This window comes from Stenella coeruleoalba, assembly GCF_951394435.1.
Source record: "Stenella coeruleoalba genome assembly, chromosome: 11".
NCBI lineage: Eukaryota > Metazoa > Chordata > Mammalia > Artiodactyla > Delphinidae > Stenella > Stenella coeruleoalba.
Genome location: NC_137157.1, coordinates 7,229,893 through 7,255,133, shown reverse-complemented (window position 1 = coordinate 7,255,133; position 25,241 = coordinate 7,229,893). Strand labels below are relative to the sequence as shown.

Below are 25,241 nucleotides of genomic sequence, written 5' to 3'. Positions count from 1 at the left end.
GGTCACGCAGAGGGCTGGCCTCCGTGAAAATGGTGTAGACCAGAGGTTGCCAAGCTTTCTTGGTTCGCGGCACCCTTTGTGCCTCAGTAATTTTTTTCATGGTTTCCTTGGGCTAAAGGAAATACCTAACAGTTCTGTTTGTTAATTAGGTGCAAACATCTTAATAGATACTTGTCTTAACAACTTAGTAGCCACTTGGAAAAATAATACACAAAACTGAAGGAAGATATAATGTTTGAGTTCTATTCTTAATAACCATAGATACTTACTAATGGGATGTGTGTGCCTGCTGCATGTGCCTTCTCAGACTTTGAAATCAGGCTGGACACCACCACCTTCACTTCCTGTCCCACACCAGCTTTCACGCTGCACTTGCTTTTTATTAAAACAGCCTCCAAAAACTCAGCTTCCCAAAGATGACACCACCCAGAGGACGGTCATGCAGTCTCACATTGAGACCGAACTGCCTCCATCTAGCAGTTTACATGGTGTCCGATTCATGTTGAGCATTGCTGTGTTTCCCCCCAAAGTGTGACATATCCAGTGGCACCCCTGTGGAGTTTGCTGCAGTGTTTTGGGGTGCCTTGGCACACAGTTTGAGAACCGCCGAGTCGGACTGGAGTGGGAGGACATAACCTGGAGTTGGAACTGGCCCAGGGGTACAGGGTGGCCCTCAGGATCCAAACAGTTCTGAGTCTCCTGCCACAGCCTCTCAATTCAGCAATTAGCAGATGAGTTATGGTGGTGAGGTTGCTCCTCAGCCCCAGCTTGAGTGAATTCTGGTGTCTGTAAAATTTAGGAAATGATCATGGGAAAATTAAAAGAGCAACAGAAGTGGGCTTCCCCAGCGGCACAGTGGTTAAGAATCCGCCTGCCAATGCAGGGGACATGGGTTCGAGCCCTAGTCCGGGAAGATTCCACATGCCGTGGAGCAACTAAGCCCGTGTGCCACAACTACTGAGCCTGTGCGCCACAACTACTGAGCCTGCTCTCTAGAGCCCGTGAGCCACAACTACTGAGCCCGCGCACCACAACTACTGAAGCCTGTGCACCTAGAGCCCGTGCTCTGCAACAAGAGAGGTGACCGCATTGAGAAGCCCACGCACCACAACGAAGAGTAGCCGCTGCTCACCGCAACTAGAGAGGAAGCCCACACACAGCAACGAAGACCCAACGCAGCCATAAATAAATAAATGTATTTGTTAAAAAAAAAAAAAAAAAGAGCAACAGAAGTTATTTTCTCAGTTTCCCTTCTAGAAGCCATGCCGTGGATGACTATCCCAGGATTTATATTTCTTATTAATTCAAACCACTAAACTGGAGCTCCCCCTCCTGCTGAGATGTGTTATAACTAAAGTTTTTCTTTTCTAAGAATTAAGCTTAAAAATGTATTTTAACTTAATGATTTTCTAAATCGCTTCTCTGGGTTCCTCTTGCAATATCACCTAACCAGGCTTTGTTTCTGCTTCTGTTGGTGACGCTTGGGCCCTTCTTAGGGATCAGTGGTCCTAGATTTCCCCTGGAGCAGCCATCAAGCTCCCTTGCTTGTCAGGTATGTGCTCTCAGGAGAGAGCTGGGGGCAACTGTTAGAAGGTTCGCAGTCTTCAAAGGGCCTGGAATTACCACCAAACCACCCCCAACCTCTGTCCCCTTCAGGCTCCTCAGCTGCTGTTCTCTGACCGTTGCAGTTACAAGCTCACATCCAGGGAGGGCTTTGTTGAGGGTCAGGAGAAGGTCATAGAATTCTCTACATTTGCTCTCCAGTCCCCTTTTTAAAGTATGGTGATCAGCAAAGAGGAGGAAAGGCCATTAGCGCTGCCGGCCCTGTGATTAGAGATTGAAGTGACATGCCCCGCCTGGTCCTGTGAGTGCCATGATAACATTAGAGAACAGTTTGGCCGGGTCCTTTTCTTCCGGATTTAGGCAGCCGTCACCAGGTTCCCCAAGAAAGCCAGTCTCCTTGGTCCATGTTTCTTGAGTGGTACTTTGGCAGGGCTATTTCTGACCCTGGCCTTCAAGTCTTCTGAGGCCATCACAGTAGCTGATGGCTGCTCAGAGCCCAGTAAAGGTCAGAACCATCAGACTGAACCAGACAAGGAGGTGGCTACCTTCGTTGTGGAGGTGAGGGCTGCAGTGTAAAGGTTGAGGTCCACTGCCCGGCCCAGCAGCCCCTCCTCTGGGCTCCCTGCATCTCACGCTTCTCTCTCCCTCCATCCTTCTCTGCTGAGCTTCTCATTCAGATTGGCCTGTATCGAGTGGTTTTTATGGGTTGGAAAACATGGGTTTTAGAATAAAGATATCCTTATTCAAAAAATGACACAATTTCTGAAAACATGGTTAGACAGCATCGTCCCTACAATTCTTATTCCTGGGGCCCTGGAGTGATGTTATCCTGTGGGCAGAAGAGGGGCCTGGGAAACTGGGGCACTGGCTCTTTGAATTGTCCAGCAAAGAGGGTGTTCACGTCAAGGACTCATCCAGGGATGGCAGAGGGTTCTCTTTAGGGGGCTGGACGAGGCTCAGGGCTGCCCTTTCACTCCAGTGCTTTCTAGAGTGACAGTGATGGTAAATAACAGTCACTGACCACTTGCTGGGCGCCTGTTCTAAACGCTTCACACTCAGAGGTAAAAGAGATGAAAATTAGTCAAAGCAGAATACGGTTTTGCCTAAAAATACTCTGAAAGATATGTAATTAAAATGACAGATGAGAAAAAGTCCCAGGACCCAGTGGGACACCTGGCTAGGGTGCAGCGCCATTGACGGGGCTGAGGGCTAAAGTGCCGCGAGGGGCCTGGGAGAGCCCTCCTCAGCTCTGCAGTTGAATGCCAGCACAGCCCAGAACAAGATTCGAGTCGGGTTAGGCAGACCCAGCAGGACAGGGTGCAGCCGGGCCCCCGTGGGTGCCTTGAGGCCCCACCCCCATCCAGCTGGGGGTGGTATGCGGTCATAGAGCCCGGAAGACTCCACCAGGGCCATGGCCCTGGTTTCAGTGAGGGTATTTCCTTCCAGGTATGTGAGTGCCCCAGCCCTCCTGCTGACCTCCCTTCCCCAGTCTGCCTCCACCATGGTGGCGCAGCCAGCGTTCTGCCACCCTGCTGTCACCGTGGTCCTTGTCCTTCCACAGAGCTACTTCCTCAGTCGCGCCCAGAGCCTGTGTGGCCCGGAGCGCAGCGCTGTTCCCGACTCGCTGCGCTGGCTCTGCCACCCCCTGGGTCAGAAGTTTTTCATGGAGCGGAGCTGGTCCGTGAAGTCGGCTGCCAAGGAGAGTCTGTACTGTGCCCAGAGGAACCCAGGTGAGAGCACCTGTGCAGCTATGAGAGCCACCGGTACCACAGGGTGGCTACACTCCAGACACATGGGGACACAGGATGCCTCAGCCATGTTTTCCTTAAACTCAGGGAGGTCATGAGCCTGGTCAGCAGCTAAGCTGGGTTTGCAGCTCGCCTCTCTCTGACATGCAGAGCCCGTGGTCCTGACATCAGTCACACCGCCACACGTTACTAATGGTGATTGAGCACCAGCTGGAATCTTGCCCTTGTTCTGGGCGCTTTGGAGACTCAGAGGATGTGTGGAGTTGCTGTTTGCTGGCCCCAATCTCCCGCTCCCCCTGGAAAGCAGACAGACATAGACAGAGCAGTTAGGGAACAACAGGCAACAGACGGTCATCAAGTGCTCAGAGTGGTGGCAGGGACAGGGCTCCAGGCGTTGGGAGGCGATGCTGGCTTGCTGTCCCCGGTGTCTGACAGTGATTGGAGTCCCCGCACCCGGCCTCGGAGCAGGAGAGGCTGTTCGGGGTGGCTCAGACTTGAGCAGCCGTGGCTTTCTGCTTTCTGCGCTTTTCCTCTCTCTGAACTGGGAGTCTGGGGCGAGTCAGACATGTCCTGCAGGTACAGGGGTGTGTGTCAAACATTTTGTGGGGAAGGGAGGTTCCACCGTCGTTTCTTTTTAATAACTTTATTGCTCAAAGGAAGAGTGATGTACAACACCAGAAAGTAAGGATGAAAGCAAAAGCCATCGTAAATCTCAGCTGCGTCGCCAGGCTGCTTTGTCTGCGCCGTGGACTGCCCCTGGCTCTCTCACCTCTGGTGGCTCTGGCTCTAGGCCTTCTCGCCCAGAATGTGTTCATAAGTGTCCTGCCTCCCCGCTCTTGTCAAATTGAAACCCACACGGCTGTGGCGTGTGAGTGAGGGGAAGGCTGGTGACGCCCTGCCAGCTGGGGGGGCCTGTCGGTGACAGTCAGCTGTCACAAGCATTGCAAGGCTTCTTGTTTAATAGGCTCAGCCAGACGATTGCTGGCCACAGGCCTCACGCAAAGGCTCTGGTAAGCGGGAGCGGCGTTTCCCTAATCCCGCCAGGCAGCAGCCGGCGCCACGTGCCCCTCTGCTGGCTGTCCTCCTGGGCCGCAGGAGAAGAGGCCGTCCCTGAGACGTGCACAGGTGTACTGTCCACCTTCCCATCTCCTGTCTCCTGACGAGGCTTGTGGCCGCCACACAGCTCCCAACCTTGAACGGAAGCGCTGGCCGTTGCGCCAGGAGGCACAGCACTCCTCACACGCCCCCGGAGCCAGTCCAGGACCCACCTCTCCCCACCCCCATCCCCACCTTCTGACTGTTCAACAAGCAGTGCTGGGGTCTGTTGAGGACGTTTGCCCCGATTCGGAGGGGACAGCTGCTCCTTGGGTTCCTCTCCCCACCCTCTATTTTCTCTGTAAGGCAAAATGAGCCCATAAGTGAGACCCACTTACCCTTCTCCCGGCCTGCCTCCTCTTCCTCAGCCGACCCCATCGCCCAGGTGCACCAGGCCTTCTGCAGGAACCTGCTGGAGCGAGCTGTGGAGTCCTTGGTGAAACCTCAGGCCAAGAAGAAAGCTGCAGACCAGGAAGAGGAGAGCAGGTACTGACCCCAGGAGGGGCCCCCTGCCTCGGGCCGTCTGCCCGGGAAGCGCAGAGGTGGCTGTGAGGCCTAGAAGGAAACAAGCCCTAGTGTAGGGTCAAGAGGGAGATCCAGTGATTCCTTCATGTTTACTTCTTGAACCTGGCAGCCCCGCGAGGGCCCTCTGCGGGCTCTGACCTGGCCTCTTTGCCTTGTACTGCCAGACCAAGGGTATCACTTTCCGCCTTTTTCTCCTTTTTACCCATCCCTTCACCAAGTGGAGTCAGTTCTCGGAGCAGTCAGGGATTTGATTCTTTTGCTTTGCTCTTTGCCAGGGGAAGGGTGGCCTGTGGAGGGTGTGGAGTGGAATGTGGGGAGCTCGGCAGAAGGCAGGCGCTCTGGCCCAGACACCTTGTGGGACCCCGACCTGTACTGAGTGTGTCAGACAGTGTCTTATTCTTACAGAGTTATTGAGTGCAGTCTTTCCTTCACAGAGTCAGACCTGAGAGGCAGACGGGCCAAGGTCACTCTGGTTCACGGCCCAGGTCCTGACTGGAGTGCACCTGAGCGGAGAGGGGAGGGCGGTCCTACCTGGGAGGTCAGAAAACTTCTGGGCAGAGACGACAGTTGAATTAGGTCTTGAAGGGCGAGGGATGCAAGAGAAAGCTGGCTCTCCCGGCAGAGGGGAGAGTGTCAGAACCGGTGTCAGGGCAGCCTGGGGAGAGTGTGAGTGGTGTGAGAGGCAGAGCTCGGGGCGCCTGGTGTGGTGGGTCTCAGAGCTGGGGGCTGACCAGCCAGGCCATGAGCGTGGTCCTTGTGTACATTCTGATGTGTGTGGGACCCTTTCTTTTCTTCCTAGTGAATTCTCCAGTGCTCTGGAGTACCTGAAGTTACTTAATTCTTTTGTGGACTCTGTGGGGATTGTGACCGCCCCCTTCTCCAGCAGCTGCGTGCTCAAGTCAGCCCTTGGTAAGCATCTTGTGGGGCAGCTCCGCAGGCCTCAGGTTGCTTGATTCAGCCCTTCACAGCCCTTGTGTCCCAGGGTCCAGGGTTAGTTATGAGTCTACACTCGAGAATCTTCTCTGGATCTGAGGTGTGTATCTGCAGCCCCCACGTAGCCCTCATGCACAGTTCCGCCGTGCTGGACAGCGTTTTGGGGCCAGGAGATCATGATTCTCCTAGAAGTGTGACGATGAGTGAGTCAGTGCCCTCCCTGGGCCCTGGATGGGTGGGGCAGGTCAGGAATTCTCCCAAACGCTCAGAACGGGCAGCAAGTGGTCCCGGCACCGGGAGCTGGGGAGGGGCTCACCTTTCAATACACAGTGGTCCCCGGGGCTGCTCTTGGGTCTGACACTCTGCCAAAGAGGCCTTTCATCTGGGCACCTATATTGCTACAGTACCCGTTGCCTTGGGTGGCACAGCACAACCACCGACTGAGTTGTCACCAGGACATTCTTTGCTTCTGTCTCTAAACTGCCATCTGGGTGATGGCACACGAGCTGTCACCTCTTGCGCTTCTGAGGCTGCTGGGGGACAGCGACACGGAGCTCCCTTCTGGCCGCTCTCCCTAGAGAGAGAAGGATCCCAGAGAAGCAGCCGCCCCATCGTGACCACTGACCTCGTGGCCTGTCTTTATTTCAGAGTTTAGAAAAGAACATGTTCTTAGGCCTTTCATCGTACAGGTTCACTGAGAAAACTTAGCCTCAGAGAGGAAAACACTAAAAAGATTCTAACCTGAGCCTGTTACTACAAATACTTTGGAAACACCACTTTTCACAACTGTTGGAAGTTTAGGTTGTTTCCAGCTTTTTACTTAAAAATAACACCACAGTGAACATCTTTGTGGAGCCTTTTTTCTCTAGGCCAATTGCTTTGTGATGGATTGCCCAAAAAATGGGATTACTAGGTTAATAGGAGTGAACGTTTTTAAGGCTGTCAGTACAGATTGCCAAATGTGTTCTGAGATGGTGCTCGTTGGCGCTCCCACCAGAATCGTGTGAGAGGGCAGCCCACAGGCCCCAGCCCATCGCCAGGAGGGAGAGGTGGCACGAACGATGGGAACCAGGTGCAGCCAGCAGGCTCTGGTTTCTGTGGGCGCTGGAGCAGCGTTTGGTTCTGTTCACCTCTAGGTCCAGACGTTGTCTGTCGGTGGTGGACGTCCGCGATCACCATGGCCATCAGCTGGCTCCAGGGAGACGACGCAGCTGTGCGCGCTCACTTTACCGAAGTGGAGCGTGTTCCCAAGGCCCTGGAAGTGACAGAGTGCGTAGCCCCCCTTGACCACTTGCTTGCTTCTCTCCAGGGGAGTCCCCAGCGCCAGCTGTGCCAGGCTCACTGGGTTAGTGGGAGGGAGCAGGTCTGGGTGGCCATCTGGGTGAAGGGTCAGGCAGCCTGGGGACTACATGACAGATGGAGAGATGAAGTGAGGGGGTGAGGGCACCATGGAGAGACCAAACGTGGCGAGCACGTCTGTCCGTGTGTGTCACTCCAGCAGCGGTCCGCGCTGCTTCCGGGCCTCCTTGCACAGGCTGACGGGCAGGGAGAGCCGGCAGCCCCCAGCATGTTCAGAAGCTCCCGGTGGAGCCGGGCAGGGTGCTGATGGCTTACAGCCAGCACCGGCTTGTGCAGGCCCGAGGATCCTTCTCTCAGGTGCCAGCACTGCATCCAGTTTCCTCTCCGCCGCCCTCCCCCCCGCCACCGGCGCTATCACTAAACAGGCCTTTAGCACAAGGCATCACCGGAGAGCTTTGACTGTCCTCTTGGGGGACTTACGCCTGCTTCTCGGGGGCGTTTGGCCCGTAGTGACGAGCAGCCCGCCGGTGTCCTGGCTGCTTCTGACTGGATCTCAGTGTCCCTGACATCCTCTGCCATTCGAGAGAAATGGTAAAATGCTCCAAGACAGAAAGGCCTCACTGGGTCTTTCCTCAGAGCCAAGGCTGAGCAGATGCTTAACCAGGAGAGCGGGAGGGAGCTGAGAAAAGCAGGTTGAGGCAGTTTCCCTAAAGTCGGTCTGACACTCCAGTTTCATTGAAGTAACCCATTTTTAAGCACCCTGACCAGTGAGCGCCCACCCTGTGTGTGTTTTCTCCCAGCCAACGCACCTGAGGAAACTGAGGCTCAGCGGGCAAATCATCTGAAGTCACCTCACTTCTGAGAACAGAGCCCCAGTGTGCAGCTGAGACCCCCAGCGGGCGTTCCTTCCCCCGAACTCAGTCACTCCGGGGCCCCTTTGCTCTTTAGGGATAATGATGCTGTGGGACCCCTCCCCCAATCCCAGCCTCCCCACTGTCTCCCTGACCTGCTCTATGAAACGAGGCTAAGTTTCTCCAAAGAGTTGAACACCTGGCTTCTGGGGCAATGGCCGTTAGAGAACAGGTGCAGATAATGGGACCAGTACTGTACGTCACCACAGGTAGCAGCGAGTGGTATTGTGGCTACTTTACAGATGAGGAAACTGAGGCACAGATTGTTTGAATGACCATCTTAGGCGGCTTCTTAGTGGCAGCCCTGGTGGTTGAGCCTGCGTCTCTGATCCCTTCCTGTTGGCCACGAGCCGCGTTCTGGGGTCTCCTGTACCTCTTCCATGATTCCGTCATTTCTTCTGCGAATACTTAGCTGAGGGCGTACTCGGTGTCGGCTGCGTTCTAGGCTCTGGGAGGCGGCAGTGAACAGGACAGCAAGTTATAGCCGTAAGCGAATAGACAGTGGCCGTCCTGCTCGGCGCCTTCTCCTGTGGGAGCCTTTGCCTGTGCCAGGCCAGTCTTGGCTCCCGTGAAGCAGCCGGCGCATCGCTGGGAGGGGTTCCGGGCCAGAGGCCGGTCAGCCTCCGGGAGTTCGCACAGCGCCTGGTGAGGGAAGGAGGCGCATAATTGGGGGAGCCAGGGGGCCTGACCCGGGGGCCAGCCAGAGGAGGCTTGTGGGGGGCAGGACAGGAGAAGGCGGACCAGAGGGCCGGGCAGGTGGAACAAGTCTCAGGAGACAAGTGGGAAATGGTGAGAAAGGGTATTCCCGGCAGAGGCACCCATGTCAGCAGAGGCAAGGAGTGAGGAAGGGAGAGGAGATGAGCTTCGGTTGCCTGGAGCCTGGAGCAGGGTCAGAGGCAGATGGGAGGCAGGGCCGCGGCCAGGCTGAGAAGGGCCTTGTTTAGAGCTTGCTCTCCCTCTGCTCCCCTCACTTCCTCCTCCAGCCATGCTCGTTCCTGGATATTCTCACATGTGTCAGACACTCAGGGCCTTTGCATATGCTGCTTCTCTGCCTGGAACCCTCCTTCCTAGAAATCCACACTCCTGCTTCCCCGGTTCCTTCAGGAGTTCCCTCAGGTTCCTTCTGCGCGAGTGTCACCTTTCCAGAGAGGACGTCCTTGACTATCCTTTATAAAATGCCACCCCCTTCCTCTGCGTGACTTTCCTTCATGGCACGTGCACCACCTGGCATTACGCAGTCAGCATCTAATGCATTTATCATCCGACTCCTTCACTAGGAAATGAACGCCGTCACCCTTCCTTGAATGAGGAAGGTGCTTAGGGGTGGGAAGCCTCCCTCACTCAGGGCTGGCATTTCCGATCTGGAGCTGGGGATCTGAAACCATTATGATGGCAGCATTTGGTTTAACAGACAGACCCACGTGTCACAGCAGCGAGGGGGCAGTCGTCTCCGGCTTGGGCTCCCCCTTCATTCTCCACAGGCGACGTGCACTGACATCCTGCCTCTTGCCTCTCTCACCGCCCAGGAGCCCCCTGGTGAAGGCCGTCTTCCACACCTGCAGAGCTATGCACGCCTCACTCTCCGGGAAGGCGGACGGGCAGCAGAGTTCCTTCTGCCACTGCGAGAGGGCCAGTGGCCACCTGTGGAGCAGCCTCAACGTCAGTGGGGCTGCCTGCGACCCAGCCCTCAGCCATGTGAGTGAGGGCTTCTCTGGCCCCTCGGGGAGGTGCTCAGCTCTGCTGGGTAAGAGCACTCTGACCCGCCTTGAGCCCACCCAGCCCATGGGGCTGTGCAAAAGACAGACCAGGCAAGCAGCCCCCTTCCCTAGATCGTAGGCTGTGGGTCCAGGTGGCTTTCCTTTCAGTACTTGGACAAGCATGTTCCCACCTGAGTCCTGGGTCCTGCGGGCCCTCAGCTTGGTCAGCCCCAGGCGAACCTCAGCTGGCCAGGGCTCTGCATTTGCTCCAGGCAGCTTGCCCGACTCCCCAGGCCCCCACGGGCCCCCGCCCCCTCACATGCACATCCTGAGCCAGCTGAGCGTCCTGGGCACCCCCGTGGCTGGCTGCACACCCTCGAGCGGGCAGCTGTGGTGCATTGTAGTTGCATTGCATGTTCTGGCGGTACCCATGCAATGTTTCCACAGTGCATCACAGAGGCCTGCCCAGCCCTCGAGAGACTTCCAGCCAGGCCTTGTCAGAGGGCTCTGCTCTCGCTGTTGGGTCACAAGGCAGGGCCATCCGGGAGAGGGGAGGGGAGGCGTGCACGCAGCTGAAGGTGAAGCATCATCTGTTCGCAGGGAGGAGCGTGGTCTCACTCCAGAAAGGGAGACAGGAGGTGTGTCCTGGAGGGTCCGGCTCTGAGCCCCTCACTAGGGTTTGGTCTGGCACTTCTGGCTAGAGGTCATCAGTGGCCCGGACCCTGGGGTGAACCCAGGACAGCAGGCAGCCCTACAGGACAGGCAGTGTGCCGACAGGGCCCAAGACCAGAGGCTCGAGGGGAGCCACGGCTCGCTTTGTGCGATTCCTCGCTGGTGTCCAGTACTGTTCGTCTTCGTGAGAACTAGACTGTCTCAGCTTAGTCTGGGGAAGGAGAGAGAGGCTGCGGGCACCCTTGGGATTGGGGTTCCTGCGTGGGAGAATGGGCCTAGAAGAAGGGAACTCCACAGAAGCTGGCCTTCCTCGGGGACAGAATTCAGCCCCAGGCTGCTACCCCACCTCTTAGAAGTGCCACCTTTGTTTGAGGAGAGAGACCTCATCCGTGTCCCCCCACCAAGCTGTCAGCAGCCAAAAAACACTGTGGCCGAGGGTCAGCCAACGTGCAGGTTCAAGGCAGGGTCCAGGTCTGGGGCAGCACGGTGAGCTCCCCAGGTCCAGCACCCTGGAGAAGGGGAAAGCCAGGCTGCACAAGATGAGGAATGGCCTGGGGGAGTCCATCAGAGCCTGAGGGCCGCATGTGACCCATCTCGAGAAGCGCTGCTCCCTGGTGCCGAGGGCCCTCTGGAGCAAGGCAGGTGGCCTGGCCTTGGCGCCTGGCGGCATCTGTGCTTAATGGCGCCAGTGTGGGCTGAGGCCAGTGCTTCTGAGGCCGGGCATGGTGCCTCCACGCATTCTCTCATGTAATGCTCACTGCAGCCCTGAGGTGCCCGTTTTGTGGGTGAGGAAACTGAGGCTCAGAGAGGTTTGGTCATATGTCAGGGTAGATCTGGGTCAGTGGATCCAAACCCAAGCATTCAGCTGCTCTGCGGCTCTGCCTTGTTGGGCTCCTGTCTCCCTGACCCCAGAGGCCACTTGGGCCGGGCCTTGGTTGCCCTCTGTTGAAGCGAGCCTCTTCTCCCTGGTCCTCCATCTCCAGGCTGTGCTGCCACTGCAGGCTTTTGGATTCCACTGGAAGGATGGGGCCAAGGCACCTTTTGAGTATCTCAGCCTCCCGGCCAGCCATGAGAGGGCTCCTGTGAGGTGGGAGGGACCTGCGACTTCCTATCAGGCCCATGTCCTCGCCACTGTGCCCCCTACATGAGCCTGCAGCCTCTCTCTGAGCCTTAGCTTCCTCACCCGCAAGATGGGAGAACAGATCTACCACCTGGGGCCATGGAAAGGACTAGATGCCGTGAGCTTAAGTTCACTCTCCAGGTGTTCTCTTGCTCCCTGTGGGGTGTTTTCCAGGCTCCCCTGTCTGGGGCTTCACCCTTCGTCCCGGAGCTGGCGGGTATCAGGCTGGGGAGGGCCTGGTGGGCGCTGGGATCCTTGCCCCAGGAATCGGCCAGTCACCTGTCTTCTCCCTCGTGGCCCACCCTGCAGGTGGTCCAGCTGCTGACCTGTGACCTGCTCCTGTCGCTGCGGACAGCACTCTGGCAGAAACAAGCAGGAGCCAGCCAGGCCCTGGGTGAGACCTACCACGCGTCGGGCGCTGAGCTGGCTGGCTTCCAGCGGGACCTGGGCAGCCTGCGCAGGCTGGCACATAGCTTCCGCCCGGCCTACCGCAAGGTGAGGCCCGGCCTGCTGGTGGGAGAGGGCAGAACCCAGCACAGCACTGGCCTGGGGTTGTGGAGTCGGTCTCCTGAGGTCAGCTGAGCTATCAGGCACTGGGCTGGGTGCCATGTATCCCTTTGCTTGGCTCATGTTGGTGGAGTACTTGATGTGTGCCCAGCCCTGGAGCATGGTGGTGAGCAGGCCACACGGCCGCAGACAGAGGACAACACAGATTGCACCTCACCAGTTAAACTCGGGAATGGGGGGCTCTGGGGGCAGTGGGAGCAAGAAGGGGCTCCCAGCCTGAGCGGAGAGGGGCGGGAAGGCCACGAGGAAGCTCTCTACTCTGGGTTCATAATTGGTGTCAGAGCAGCAGAATGCCCCTAGACATGCCTTTCATTCTTTTTCTGAGCCCCTGGGGGCTTTGGTTCTGCTGCCCGACGCCCCACGTAACATCCCCTTGGCGATGGCAACACGGTCTGAGATGAGCTCTGGGGGCAGATGTGTAACTGGGCTTGCTGGACGCAAATCATTTCGTTGTTTGGTTTATTTTTATTGCTAATTAGGGTAATATACTCAGCATGTTCTCGCTGCCTGAATTATTTTCCAGAAATTCAAGCGAGAAGGCCAGAAGTGTGGGGAGGGAAGGGTGCGAAAAAGAAGGGCTCAGGGTGAGGCTGCCCCCACCCTAGGGTGCTATGGGGCCCTCGCAGGGTTACGCTGTGGCCCGTGTGCAGCGAGCCAGGACAGACACGGCAGATGGAGTACAGTCATGTGACAGCCACCCCCCTCACCGTGGAGAAGAGGAAGTGTGCCCCAGGCACTGTGGCCCCCATCAAAGGCTTCCTCAGAAAAGACTGCTGCGGAAGCCCTTCACCGCCTCCCCCGGTGCCTTCCAGGGCAGCGCTCCTCACACACTGAGATGTTAAGGTGTAAAAGAACCTTGAGATGTTAAGAAATTAGAGACCGAGGCCTGGCCCCCCATCCCCAGTGACTTGTATTTACAGAAGAGCTGCAGACTTTCACCTGGAAACCTCTGGACTCTGTTCCTTTCTGAAGAAACAGGAGGCAACAGGACCCTGAACCTCCTTGGTGCTAGCGCAGCCGTCCCCCTGCCCCCTCCTGTCCCTGCCTCACCTCTGTCCTGTTTTCCAGCTGGAGGCAGCCTCCAGCGAAGTGCGGGTCCCCCCAGGCTACTTGTTTTCCAACCCCAGAGGGCGCGTTGGCGCTCCGGGTCAGCGGTAGAGGAGGCAGCCCTTGGCCTCTTTCTCAGCTCGCAGCCTTGCTCCTGCCCCACCAGGTGGCCTGTGCTGTGTTCCCCTTTCCTGCCTGGCTTGTGTCGGGGGTCAGAGTGAGGACGAGAGAGGTTGCTTTCAAGGGGTGAGCACGGCAGGGTGTTGTGGAGAGAAGGGGTGCCTTCGGGTGGCAGACGAGATGCTGCAGGGAGAGAGACCTACTGGGGCACAGACAGGTAAGGACCCCCGGCTTGTGTCCCCCTGCACCTCCCAGGTGTTCCTGCATGAAGCCACCGTGCGTCTGATGGCGGGGGCCAGCCCCACCCGTACCCACCAGCTGCTGGAGCACAGCCTGCGACGGCGCACCGCTCAGAACGCCAAGCATGGTGAGCCCACCGGCACCCTGCGCCACGGCCTGGGCAGCCTGGGCGGGCCCTGCCTGGGGAGGGGCGGGGAAACGGGGGAGGAGCCCAGCCCTACCCTGCCCTCGGCATCTGCAGGGTTCTCAGAGGCAGCGCGAGAACCGAGGAAACCCGAGGCTTGATTTGGTGGGTGCCGGGGGAGGGTCCATGAGGTGCTGTGGGGCTGGGACAGCCTTGGTCGCGTTGTCACGTGGTCCAACCCCGAGTGAGGAGGGGACGGCTGCGCTGATGGGCCACACCTCGGCCCCGCCTTGGAGTAATAGCCTGTGGCACCTCGGGTTCAGCTCATCTCTGTGAACTAGGCAGGGCACTGGAACCGCCCTCACTTGAGGGGTGTGAGGATTAAATAAACCAGCTCACACCGAGCCCTGGGAACAGCGCCTGCGTCCTGGCGGGCTCTCATCTCAGCGAGTGCGTGTCTCATCGTTCCCACAGGAGAGGCGGACGCCTGGCCCGGCCAGCGAGAGCGGGCCACTGCCATCCTGCTGGCCTGCCGCCACCTGCCCCTCTCCTTCCTCTCCTCGCCGGGCCAGCGGGCGGTGCTGCTGGCCGAGGCCGCCCGCACCCTGGAGAAGGTGGGCGACCGGCGCTCGTGCAGCGACTGCCAGCAGATGATTGTCAAGCTGGGGGGCGGCACTGCCATCGCCGCCTCCTGACCCCCGGCTCTGCCCACCTCGGCCACCACTTCCCTCTGTCTCTCAGTCTCTCTCTCCCTCCTCCCTCTGTCTGTGTTCCTCTCCCTCCTCCTCTGCCTCCCAGTCTCCCTCCTCCCTCTGGGAGCTGTGGGATGAGCCGTGGCTTCTGAGCTGTCACCTGCCAAGGCTTTTGGACCACCTCAGGCTAGTGGGCCCCTTGGGCAGAGCCCCTTAAAGCTGCTGTGGATAGATGCCCACAGTCCAGGCACCAGTGGGCCTGAGAGAGGAAAGTCAGGGCGGGGCAGGAGTTGGGGGCGCCCTGACGTGGAAGCGGCAGGGGGAGCTCCCAAGCTGCCCGGCCCCGCCTCCAGCCCTCCCACACTCTCTCCTGTGAACATCTCCCCACCTTTTCCTGCTTCCTGGTTGTTTATCAGGCTTTTTCCCTCTGGGGGACTTAGGTCTCTGGGCACCAGAGCGCTTCACCCTTGGCACTGTGCCAGCACGCCCCCCCTTTTTATACGAATGTTTTTATATCAGTGTGCTTGGGGTTGCCGTGATGCAGGGCTAAGTTGCTGTGGCATCTCTCTTTCTCTCCCTGGGTCTGCGTCCCCTCCCCTGTGCCTAACAAAGCCAGTCCGTTGTTTTCTCTTTACCACACAGGAGCCCCGGGAGGAGGGGGCCCAGCCCTTGGGAGGCGGGTGGGGGGTAGGGGGCAGACCTGGGGATGGATGAAATAATGTCGGCATAATTTTTTAATTTTTTAAAAAATAAACGATATCTTATTTAAGTGTCCTGTTCCTTCCCACTCCCCCGCCCCCTGGGATGTCAGCCCAACCTTGGGTTAGTCCCAGGGGGTTGGGAAAGATGAAGCCACCCATTAAGGACTGGGGACCAGGGGCCTTCATGGGTTCTCAGCTCCCTGTCACCCCAACTCCTACCTCCATAGTCTGTTTTTATCCCTAATTCTTGACCTGAAAATAAGCCAGGGTGGCAGGGACCAGACCCCAACCCCTCCCCAGTGACAAGCCCCTTTTCAGGGTGGGCACAGTGTTGCCCAAGGTGGGCACTAGGAATGAAGCCCCCTTCCTTGCGGGGGGGGACCCTGGAGGGAAAAGTGGTCCTACTTTTCTGGATCCCTTGGCTTGGTGCCTACCCGGAGGCCATTTCTCCTGGGACCCGAGGGCTGCCTGGTACCCCGGGGCCTGCTGGGAGGCTGAGAGGGGCTGCCCTCCTTCCCTCCCTCCCTGTGCTTCTCACCCACTCAGGCTGGTTGGGGCAGAAAGTGGGCCGGGACCCCAGCACAGATGGGGGTACACAGCAGGGAGGGGCTCCTCTGGCCAAGTGCAGGCTGGAACAGTCAGCTTGGACCTCACCCACTTTTTCTCTCCTGCCCACCCCCCCCCCAACTGTAATTTATGGCCCCGGCCCACTGGGTGAGCCAGCCTTTGTGTCATGTGTATATACTGTGCCTTTTCTCATTCTCGTTTAGGGGTGGGGGGGTTGTTTTTTCACTGAACAGGGGGATACACCTATGGCTTCCTTGATGTGGAATCATTCACTGTGTCCTGGATGTAGGTTATTGAATAAACACAGATTGGTACCACCCAGCGTGAGGCGTGTGAGGGTCTGTGGCACGACCGCTGTGGTGACTGCATGGCTCGGCCTCCAGTGGGTCAGAACTGAGGATAGCCATTCCCTCTCTGCTGAGAGGCCCCAGGGGGCTTCAATCTGATGGACCTTCCTTGCCTGCCCATGCACTTGGCCCCTTCCTCCCAATGCTGGCTGCTTGGCTCACACTCCAGGGCTGGGACAGACCTGGGATAAAAGGGGTATTGGTGTTGCTGGGGTCAGAGGTCACTGTATGCAGGACACAGAGCTGGCTGTTTAGGGGACAGCAGGGTTTTTTGGGATTTGGGATGCTAAGCCCTTCTGTGTTCACCCCTCAGAGAGGAACCTCTCCCCTATTGGGTGGGCCACACCTTGGTTTCCCCGTCTCCCGGGAAGCAGTGAGCTTCTGAGGATGTGGCCTGCAAGTCACGTCCAAGTCCAGCTCCTGTACTTGCCAGCTGGGTCCCCTTGCGTGGGGTGGGGGGAGGGCGCATGCATCACCTCAGCTTCCACTTCCGTGTGTGCAGAATGGGGCTGACAGTCCCTGCGTTTGACGAAGTCCCCATAGGCTGTTGGCCAGTTTGAGCGACACAGCACATGTGAAGTGCCAGTTTATGGTGAGGGCCTAGTGAGGCTGGTGAGGGGCCGGACCCCAAGGAGGGCTGGGATGGGGGAGTGCTGGGCCCTGTGGGGAGGCGGGGTCAGCAGTGCCACATCAGGATACGCCTGGGGGCTGAAGTGCATGGTCCATGACCTGGCTGGGCTGAGAAATGGGCCAAGTCCCTTCAGCTCCCGAAGCCACTCCGTTCTCTGAAGGGCAGTCACAGCAGACCACACCGTCCCACGGGCCAGAGCAGCCCGGGGCAGGGCTGGCAGCTGTAGCTGGTCCTTGTCCACAGTTATTACAGCAGCGTTTTCAGTGGAGGCCTGGCCCCCTGGGATGTAGATCCAGGGCCCTTGGGACTGAGAATGAACCAAGAGGTCACGCCCACCTCCCAGCATAGCCTAGCCAGGGCCTATGTCACCAGGGTGGGTGGCCATGGGTGGCTGATACGTGCCCAGGAACCCAGTCCTTTCGTGAGTCTCTGCAGGATCCATGGCTCAGCACCCACCCCCCTCCCCCAGCCGTATCTGTACGGCTGCAGGAGAGTCCCGGGGACAACCCCATCCTGGGTTGAGGGTGTGAGGGCTGCCTTCCCTGTAAGCCATGGGCGTCCTCACTGCAGGCATGAACATGGGCTTTGGGCTCTGTTCTGCCCGCGGGCTTCTGGGCCTTGATTTCCTCAACGGACGGAAGAAACAGCAAGGTGGACCCTCCTATGGGTGAAGAGCTGGTGGGTTTGGGGGCCTCAGGGCAGCCCAGCCAGCAGGAGGAAGGCCTGAGACTCCCTGTACCCTGGGAGCAAGGGCCCCTCTGCCAACACACAACCTTCCCTCTTCCCCCACACCGACTGCTGCTGCCATCCCACCACCAGATTCACAGTGGTTGCAGAATACGGAAGAGTCCTAAACTGGAGTCAGTTGGGTGACCTTGGCATGTTACTTAGGTCTCAGGACCTCAGTTTCCTCTTCTGAAAAGCCACACACCCGTTGGGCTTTTGTGAGGATTAAATGGAAGAAATAGCAGCAAATGGTGGCCACTGTTATTAAAACAGTATACCGTGTGCCTAGGATACACACGAGGGAAACTTTGTTGAGGTCACACAATGGGGTCACACACACAACCCAGCCCTCAAGCTCCCCATCAGTGCCTGGCACAGACGAACCTGATGGACGCAGGCTGTTGGCAATGCCCTGGGCCATGGCCAGGTGCTGGGAGCCTGCCTGGCAGGAAGGGGGAGAGCTGGCAGTGCCAAGCATGAGTGGGGTAAGCACCCTGGTGGGGGCACTGCCAAGGCTCTGGGTCCAGCATCCCCATCCCTGTTTTCCCCCAGAGCAGCCACCGGGAAGAGGCTCCCCCATCCTGAGTACCAGCTGTCTACTCGGCCCACAGCCCACAGTCATCAGGGGGGTGGCCCTGGGCCAGACTGGCCAAGTGGCCAACAGCCCAGGGGCCGGCCCAGGGCCAGAAAATGTCAATGAGGCTCAGCCAGGCTCAGCCAACTCAAGCTGTAGAGCAGGTGACCGGCTGGAAGGGGCTCACCTCCATTAAGGGGCATGGACCCTAGGGAGCCCACCAGCCCTCTCCCCTGTGCCCAGCCTCAAGATGGCTGGGGCCTAACTGCGCCCTCTCCCGTGGCTCCTACTGGTGTGGACGTTAAGCCTGGCATTCAGCCCTGACCACCCTCTCCAGCTACTTCTCCCTGGCTCCCAGAACCCTTGCCCACCAGCTTTCAGGAGCGGTCCTCTGCTCTTGCACATGCTGTGCCCTCTGCCGGCACTGCCGTCTGTCCCGTCAATGACCAGTGCCTCCGCCATCAGTGCCTCGCAGAGCCAAGCTGGGGCTCCTTTATTCTCAGGGTTGGGAGTCACAGAAAAGGGTTTATTTACACAAGGAACCCGGGCCCTAAGGCCCCCAGGACAGAACCACTGACTTTACCCAAGTGGACCCAGGAGCCCTGCAGGCTCCGAGGCTCCTAGTCCAGTGGGCAGGCAGAAGGGCTGGCCTTCATGGCCAGCACCCCTCCTTCCGGTAGCCTGGGCCCCCCGATCAAGCCCATGGCGAGTCCCCCAGGCAGAAGAGGGCTCCTGGCAGTGCAGTGCCTCAGAACGAGCGGCCCCTTCTTCACACGGTGACCTCGGCTTTGCTGTTGGTGCTCAGGTGCCTGGGTCCGCGGCTGGCGCGTCCATAAAGGCCAGGGGGCTGCGGGCTGAAGGCCTCGGGCAGCTTCTCCACGCTGAACTGGCGCCGGGGTGCGTCGCCGGGCCTCCGGGGCGCTGAGGAGGCATGAGCCGCCAGGTGGCCACGGGGGGCGGGCTGGGCCGGGCGGCCGTCCGTCCAGGCCTTGTAGTGGCCCGATGGGGTGGGGCCGGCGGGGGGCACGTAGCCCGGCGGGGCCCAGGGGCAGGCGTCGAGCAGTGCAGGCAAGTCCTCGGGGGGCCTCCGGGCTCGCGCCGGGAGGGTCGGCGGGGCAGCTTCAGTCGCGGGAAAACGCTGGTAGAAGTCCCGCGGGGAGGCCTCTGCGGGGACAGATGGGCGTGGGTCGGGGGCGTGGTCAGGCTCCGGGGGCGGGGCCTCAGAGCCTCCCGGCTGGGACAGTCCGCAGGGGCCTGGGTCTCAGCCCCACCGGGGAGGGGTAGGACGGGGACAGGCCGCTGGAGACGAGGGCTTCCTAGGCCCGGGGCTCCGGATTCGGCGACGGGGTCCCAGACAGGCAGCCTGATCGGGGTGGGGGGGGTACGGCCGAGGCGTGGCAGCCGATTGGCGTAGGCGCGATGCGGAAGCTGGGAACTTTAGAACTCGAACTGGGACCCCGAGCCCTGCAGTCTTGGAGCTTGGACACCTCGGGTGCGGTGGGCCCGGCGCTCCGGGCACAAACCTGGCCACTCACCTGCGGCCTTGAGCGCGGCTGCCTTTAGGGTGGCGTACTTGGCGTAGTCCGGCTGCCTCGTCAGGCTGCCGCCGCCCTGCAGCCGCGGGGCGCGCGGGGGGCCCGCTGTCGCCGAAGCCAGGGGCACGTTGATGGGGCGTTTCTTGTCTGGATGGGGGGAGGAGGAGATGAGACTCGGCCCGCTGACCGGAGGTCACCCTGCCCCAGCACTACCGCCTCTTCGCAGCCCATTCCCCAGCTACGATTCAATGAGAGCTTGTGAGATGACTTATGAACTTACGCCTTGGAGACTGAGAGCAGAACCTGACTCTTGAAGACAGACTCTCCAGTGCCTAGGACAGGGCCTGGCTCAGAATAACGTGAGTAACAGTGGCCAGCCCTGAGCCGGTGCTCATCTAACAAAAGACTTGCCAGCACGTAACGTTTGAGCCTGGCACTGAGGCCCAGGACCTGCTTCTCCCAGAGATGAAGAGAATATTTGAGGATTGGAACCCATACTGGGGGGAGGGGAGGTGCTGTCAAGCCTGCTTCACCAGCAGGAGTCCAAGAGGGAGGCACCAGCCTGAAGGAAGAGGCCCACAGGAGGCCACAGCCGTGGGCCAGTCGGACCCCAGGGCACTGAGCCAGAGCCTAGAACCAGGCAGACCCCAGAGCCTGAGCTGGGGATCCCCGAATCTAGAACCTTCCTCACAGAGTCCCTGAGGCTGGACGTTGCAGGACCCGTCGAGGGACCCTGGCCAACAAGAGGAGCTGACTAGCTTGCCCACTGCCCACTCACACACCTGCAGAGGCAGGCGGCTCACTTCTATTTGGGAAACAGCTCACAGCCTCAGCACACCCCTTCCCCTGCTCCCAGGCCCTCCTCAGACAAGGGCGGCTCTGTGCTGTAGATCAGCAAACACCCTCCCGCTAGTCTACTCACCTGTGCTCCTGTGGAGGGAGCCCCGGGGGAGGCCATCGCCCATCTGCACCTGGACACAGCTACCCAGAGGTGGGTCCAGAGGTGGAGGCAGTGGCTCCTGGGGGCCAGGCTGCTTCAGAAGTTCTGTCAGTGTCCTGTGGGGAAAGAGTGGTGACAAGCAGCCCTCCATGCCTCCTGCTTCCCCATCAGCCAGGTCTGGTCTATCAAAGGCCAGCCCCGGCCATCGCTTCTCACTGTGTGGCCCTGGGCAGCTCTTTCAACCCCTCTGGCCTCCCTTCTCTCCTGTGATTGACCTCATACATCCAGTTTCCCCTCCCAGGCACGACCTGTAGCCTCCACATGGCCAGTTCTCAGAGTAGGTCAGGAAACCAATGGGGTCACGTGTAACCAGGGCCACCTTATTTTCCAAAGGCTCCCCTCCTCCCCTTTCTGGAGTCCACTCCCCCAGATCCTCCATGTTGAGCCTCCTCTCCCAACACAAGCTCTGTGTTGTATCAGGCTCTGATACAACACAGAGTTGCTCTGAGTGTATCAGGCTCTTGGACTTTGTTTGTGCCATTCCCTCTGGCATCAGTTACTTTCCTCCATCTCCTCCGGGAAAACTCCTACTCATTCTTCAAACCCCACCAGAACCCTTCCTCTACCAGGAAGCCCTTTCTACCTGCCTACCTAACGCCCCTCCTGCAGCAGGGGCTTCTGCTGGGTTCTGGAACAGAGCTGCCAGCACAAGCACGGAGGACAGACAAATGAGGGGAAGGAGGAACCAGGAGATCCTGCAGTGGCAGCCCCGCACCAAAGGCTGTGTGACCTTGGGCAGCTGCCTCCCTGGCTACCAGGACACCCAGCCCCCACCCAGCTGTGACGGAATCCGACTGAGCCTTCCCCACAGACAGCCAGACCCAGCCTTCAGCCCAGCTGCCTTCAGAGCACGGAACCCATGATTTTCTCCTAGCTTGGTCTCTCCCTCCTGGAGCTGGGGCCTCAAATGACTGATTCATGAAGAAGCACACTGGAGGTGGGACACCTGGGGTGGGCGCAGTTTGGCTGCAATGTGGCAGGGTCTGAAAGTCTCCTAGTGCCTGCCTGAGTTGACCTTCATGCCCTGCCCACTCCTCAGCTGCCCACACCTGTGGTCTCATCTCCGAGCAAGCAGTCACCAACCAGCCCTCCCAAACACCTGAGCAATTTTCATGCCTCTGAACCTTCGCAAAAACTTTCTCCAAAGACAGACTCCGACTCCTCACCAAACCCTCTGAGAAGCCTTCCCTGACCACCAACCTCAACACGGCAGAATTAAGGGTGAGACTTGAGGGGAGGGCAGGGGTTCAGAGCATAGCCACACACGAACTGAAGTGAGGCTCCAGGTCTCCCCAGATAAGAAGCAGGAGTCAGGGCACACAGGACCCTAAAGCCCAGAGAGAGGAAGGCACTGGCCCGGGCCACACAGCACATCAGGGTGGTCCAGCTCTTCCTGAAGCATTACTAGACTTGTTTCCCGGTCCCCTGAGGATGAAGTGGGTTCCAGTGAACGAGTCACTAGGCTGCCCCAGCCACACCCTCTACACCATCATGGCCCTCAGTTCCTGCTGCCCCACTCTGGTCAAGAACAGGCCCTGTCCTCTCCCCCTCACCCAGCATGAGGCTCCAAGCTCAGGAAGCCCAGGCCGTGCTTCTGAAGCATCCAGGACGCAGGCTGAGAGCCACCACATTACACATCACGGATGCAGCACAGTAGCTGAGGCCAGGGTTCCAGGCCCAGCTCTGCCCTACAGCTGTCTGGGAGCTGGTGGCCTAAGTGGTCTGGGGGACAAGGGATGCCGTGGAGTGCCAAGGAAGCCCTCTTGCCCTTGAGGTCTAGGAGTGGGGAAGCGTCCACACCTAGCCCACCCAGGCATGGGGGCCTCTCTCCACTGTCACTTCTAAGTACCAGCCTACCTGTCTTACACATGTCAGCAGCCCACACAGCCAAGGGAGTGGGGACCTGGGTGAGCAAGTGAGGAGGGTGCAGGGCCCAGGATGGGGGTGGCTGGGGGCATGTGAGTGTGTCGGGGGCAGGGGGGGTGTGAGTGTGTTGGGGGCAGGTGAGGCTTCCAGGGTCAGGACACAGAATCCCAGAGCCCCATCCCAGCTGAGGAAGAGAACCTGGGTCCTGTGGCCCCCACGTCACATGAAACTCAGAACTCAGCTAACACCTGTCCAGGCCTCACCAAAAACGAATCTGTACCCCGCCACATACACACTTCAGGTCCGCTTCTACACAGGGGGATACCCTGACCCTGCCTGGGGGCACTGAGTGGGGTGAGTGGGGAGGCCTTTTAAAAATCCTAGGGAAATAAGGTCAGGCCTGAGTCACAACTATGCGGGGTGGGAGGGGAGGAGGGAGGGAAAAGTGGGGAGAGAGCCAAGAGAGCTATAGAAAGTGTCCCTTCCCCGGGGACCCACGCCTCCACCCTGCGCTAGTGGGGCTCGGGGGCCCCAGGTCCCCTCCCCTAGGCGCGGATCTTGTGCCCTCGGTCGAGCGACCTGCCTTCCCCGCCCACTCCGGAGGAGGCGGGAGCCTCGGGGGAAGGCGGCCCAGCACCCAGCTCCCGCCGGAAGGTCAAGGGGAGACAGAGCGGTATCAGCTGTCTCCCTCCGTGAAGTGGGGGTGGGGGGCGAGAGAGACCTGGAGACAGAGCAGGGAGGGAAAACCTGGAGGAGGGGGCTGCTGAGAGGACCAGAGTTTCGGAGAAGGGCGGGAAGGATGAAGGATCGCGAGGGGGCGCCCACCTGGCAGGCCACCTGTCCCTGGGCTGGGAGGGGATCCCGGACCCCGGCCCCGGCCGGCGCGCTCTCACCTGGTCACGGTGCGCCGCGCGCGCGGTATGTGCGCCCTCTCCAGGCCCAGGCGCGCCCCGATGCCGGCCAGCACGAACAGGGCGGCGACGCCGCACACCGCGTAGACGACCGTGTGGCTGCGTTCGCGGCCCGGATCCCGGGGCACCGTGGCGTCGCGGGCACGCGCGGGAGGCCGGCCAGTCTGAACCCAGGCCGGCGTGTCGTAGTTGGAGCAGCGGCTCTGGTCAAGGCGCCGCGGTCCGTCGTGGCAGCAGAAGCGGTAGCCGCACGTGCCGCAGCAGAAGTTGTAGGCGCCCGAGCTGCAGTTGAAGGGCGGGTCCCACTGCCCCATCACGTCGTAGTAGCCGCGGCAGCGGTCGCCCCCGGCCGGGGCCGCCGTGCCGGGCGCCGCCGGCTCCTGCGCCTCGGGGGACCCCGCGCTGCCCGACGGCGGCCGCGCCAGCAGCAGAGCCAGCCCGAGCGCGAGCCCGAGCGCCGGCGGGCCGCGGCCTCCGCGCAGCCCCTGCGCCCAGGCCCGCTCCATCGGGCCCGCGCCTTCGGCTACAGCACCCGGCGCATGGCGGCGCGCCGCGGCTCCCTCCCGCCGCGCTCCGGGCCCGCTCGTCCGCGCCCGCAGGGATCAAGCCCGCCCTGCCGTCCTAGCGCTGGCTCCCGGCGGATACCTCCTCGGTCGTCAGCTTCCTGAGAGGACCCCAGACCCTGGTGGGGTCGCGGGGCCGCGCCTCCGGCGGGCGCGTCCTACGCCGAGCCTCACCTCGGACCCGAGCCAGCCAGTCCGCGCCCTGGGACTCCTCCCGGGCAGGGCGGCGGGTCCTCGCCTGCGCTCGGTCCCGGCCTCTCCCCGGCCCGGCGGGTGTGCGAGTCTGGGGCCTAGCGGGGGCGGCGGGCCGCCGGACACGGCTGCCTTCCCGCCGCCCGCTCCGCGCTGCCCGCGCTCTGGCTGCGGCTCCGGATCCGCGCGGCCTCGGGCGGGCGGGGGAGGGAGACAGCGGGGGGAAGGGGGACAGGCGGGAGGGAAGCAGAGCCGGGGGAGGAGCGCGGCCGAGGCGACGGGAGGGAGGGGGCGCGGCAGGGCCCGCACAGCCTGGGTGCCCCACCAGGGACCCTCCCCGAAGGCCTCCCCCAAACATTCCCCGGAACTGGTGCTCCAGAGGGTTCAGCTCAAGGCTCTCGGAACTGTTACTTCGGACATTACGCCCGCCGCGGGAGCGCTTCGGTTCACAGGTGCGGGGACTGAAAGGACCCAGCAGCCCCAGAGAGTCGTTGCTGCCCACCCGCCTTCCTTCCCGTCTCCTCCATCGGTTCCGATCGAGACAGAGGTGTGACTTGAGGCAGGGAATGTTAAGTGGGAAGGAAACTCCCAGCAGAGCCGCAGCAGAGGGCCAAGTATGGGTCCCCTCCGCGCCACCTAGGGAGGAGCTTTAACCCCGGGGCGCACACCCTGGTCCAAGAACTTCTCAGTCACCGGGCTGGGGTCCTGGGGTGACCCCACGCCTATGGGCGATGGACCTGGCCTGGTCGGCGCCCTCCTGGGATCTCTCCGCCACCCCAGGTGTGAAAAGGAGGAGATTGGTTTAGTCCCTGCCTTGTATGAGGACAGCAGGGCGTCGCCTGGGGGCAGAGCCATGGGCAGATCCTTTGCCCTGGTCCCCACAGGATGCTCAGGTCCTTTCTCAAGCCCGGGGGAAGAGGGTGAAGGGCAGGTATGGAACCTACTCGGAGCACTACTCGGCTGTGGTTTTGTTTTTTTTTTTGCGGTACGCGAGCCTCTCACCGTTGTGGCCTCTCCCGTTGCGGAGCACAGGCTCCGGACGCACAGGCCCAGCGGCCATGACTCACGGGCCCAGCCGCTCCGCGGCATGTGGGATCTTCCCGGACCGGGGCACGAACCCGTGTCCCCTGCATCGGCAGGCGGACTCTCAACCACTGCACCACCAGGGAAGCCCTCGGCTGTGTTTTTGAAGTTAGTTTTAATTGGAGAATATGACCCGATCCCAGGTGCTTTGCTTTTCTCTGCCTGTTTCTCATTTTAACATCAAAAACTGCC

General features: G+C 60.1%; 2 protein-coding genes across 5 annotated transcripts in view; one reads left to right on the top strand and one right to left on the bottom strand.

Moving 5' to 3' along the window:
* Positions 1–16,120, top strand: part of SREBF2 (sterol regulatory element binding transcription factor 2) — a 60,846-nt gene extending 44,726 nt beyond the window's left edge. For all 4 annotated transcript variants that reach the window (XM_079937934.1, XM_079937932.1, XM_079937933.1 and 1 more), the window contains 8 exons: positions 3,125–3,293; positions 4,775–4,892; positions 5,731–5,840; positions 7,001–7,133; positions 9,601–9,769; positions 11,873–12,058; positions 13,553–13,664; positions 14,136–16,120. In XM_079937934.1, coding sequence (XP_079794060.1) covers positions 3,125–3,293; positions 4,775–4,892; positions 5,731–5,840; positions 7,001–7,133; positions 9,601–9,769; positions 11,873–12,058; positions 13,553–13,664; positions 14,136–14,356 — 1,218 coding nt within the window. In that variant the 3' untranslated portion in view covers positions 14,357–16,120. The remainder of the gene's footprint in view (positions 1–3,124; positions 3,294–4,774; positions 4,893–5,730; positions 5,841–7,000; positions 7,134–9,600; positions 9,770–11,872; positions 12,059–13,552; positions 13,665–14,135) is intronic.
* Positions 16,121–18,668: 2,548 nt separating this feature from the next.
* SHISA8 (shisa family member 8) lies at positions 18,669–24,429 on the bottom strand (the record flags this gene model as incomplete). The annotated part of the gene is made up of 4 exons (XM_079935942.1): positions 23,194–24,429; positions 20,357–20,490; positions 19,435–19,581; positions 18,669–19,063 (listed from the first exon to the last, which is right to left on the bottom strand). The coding sequence occupies exons 1-4, from the start codon at positions 23,715–23,717 to the stop codon at positions 18,669–18,671; spliced, it is 1,200 nt and encodes a 399-aa protein (XP_079792068.1). The 5' UTR covers positions 23,718–24,429.
* Positions 24,430–25,241: the final 812 nt, after the last annotated feature.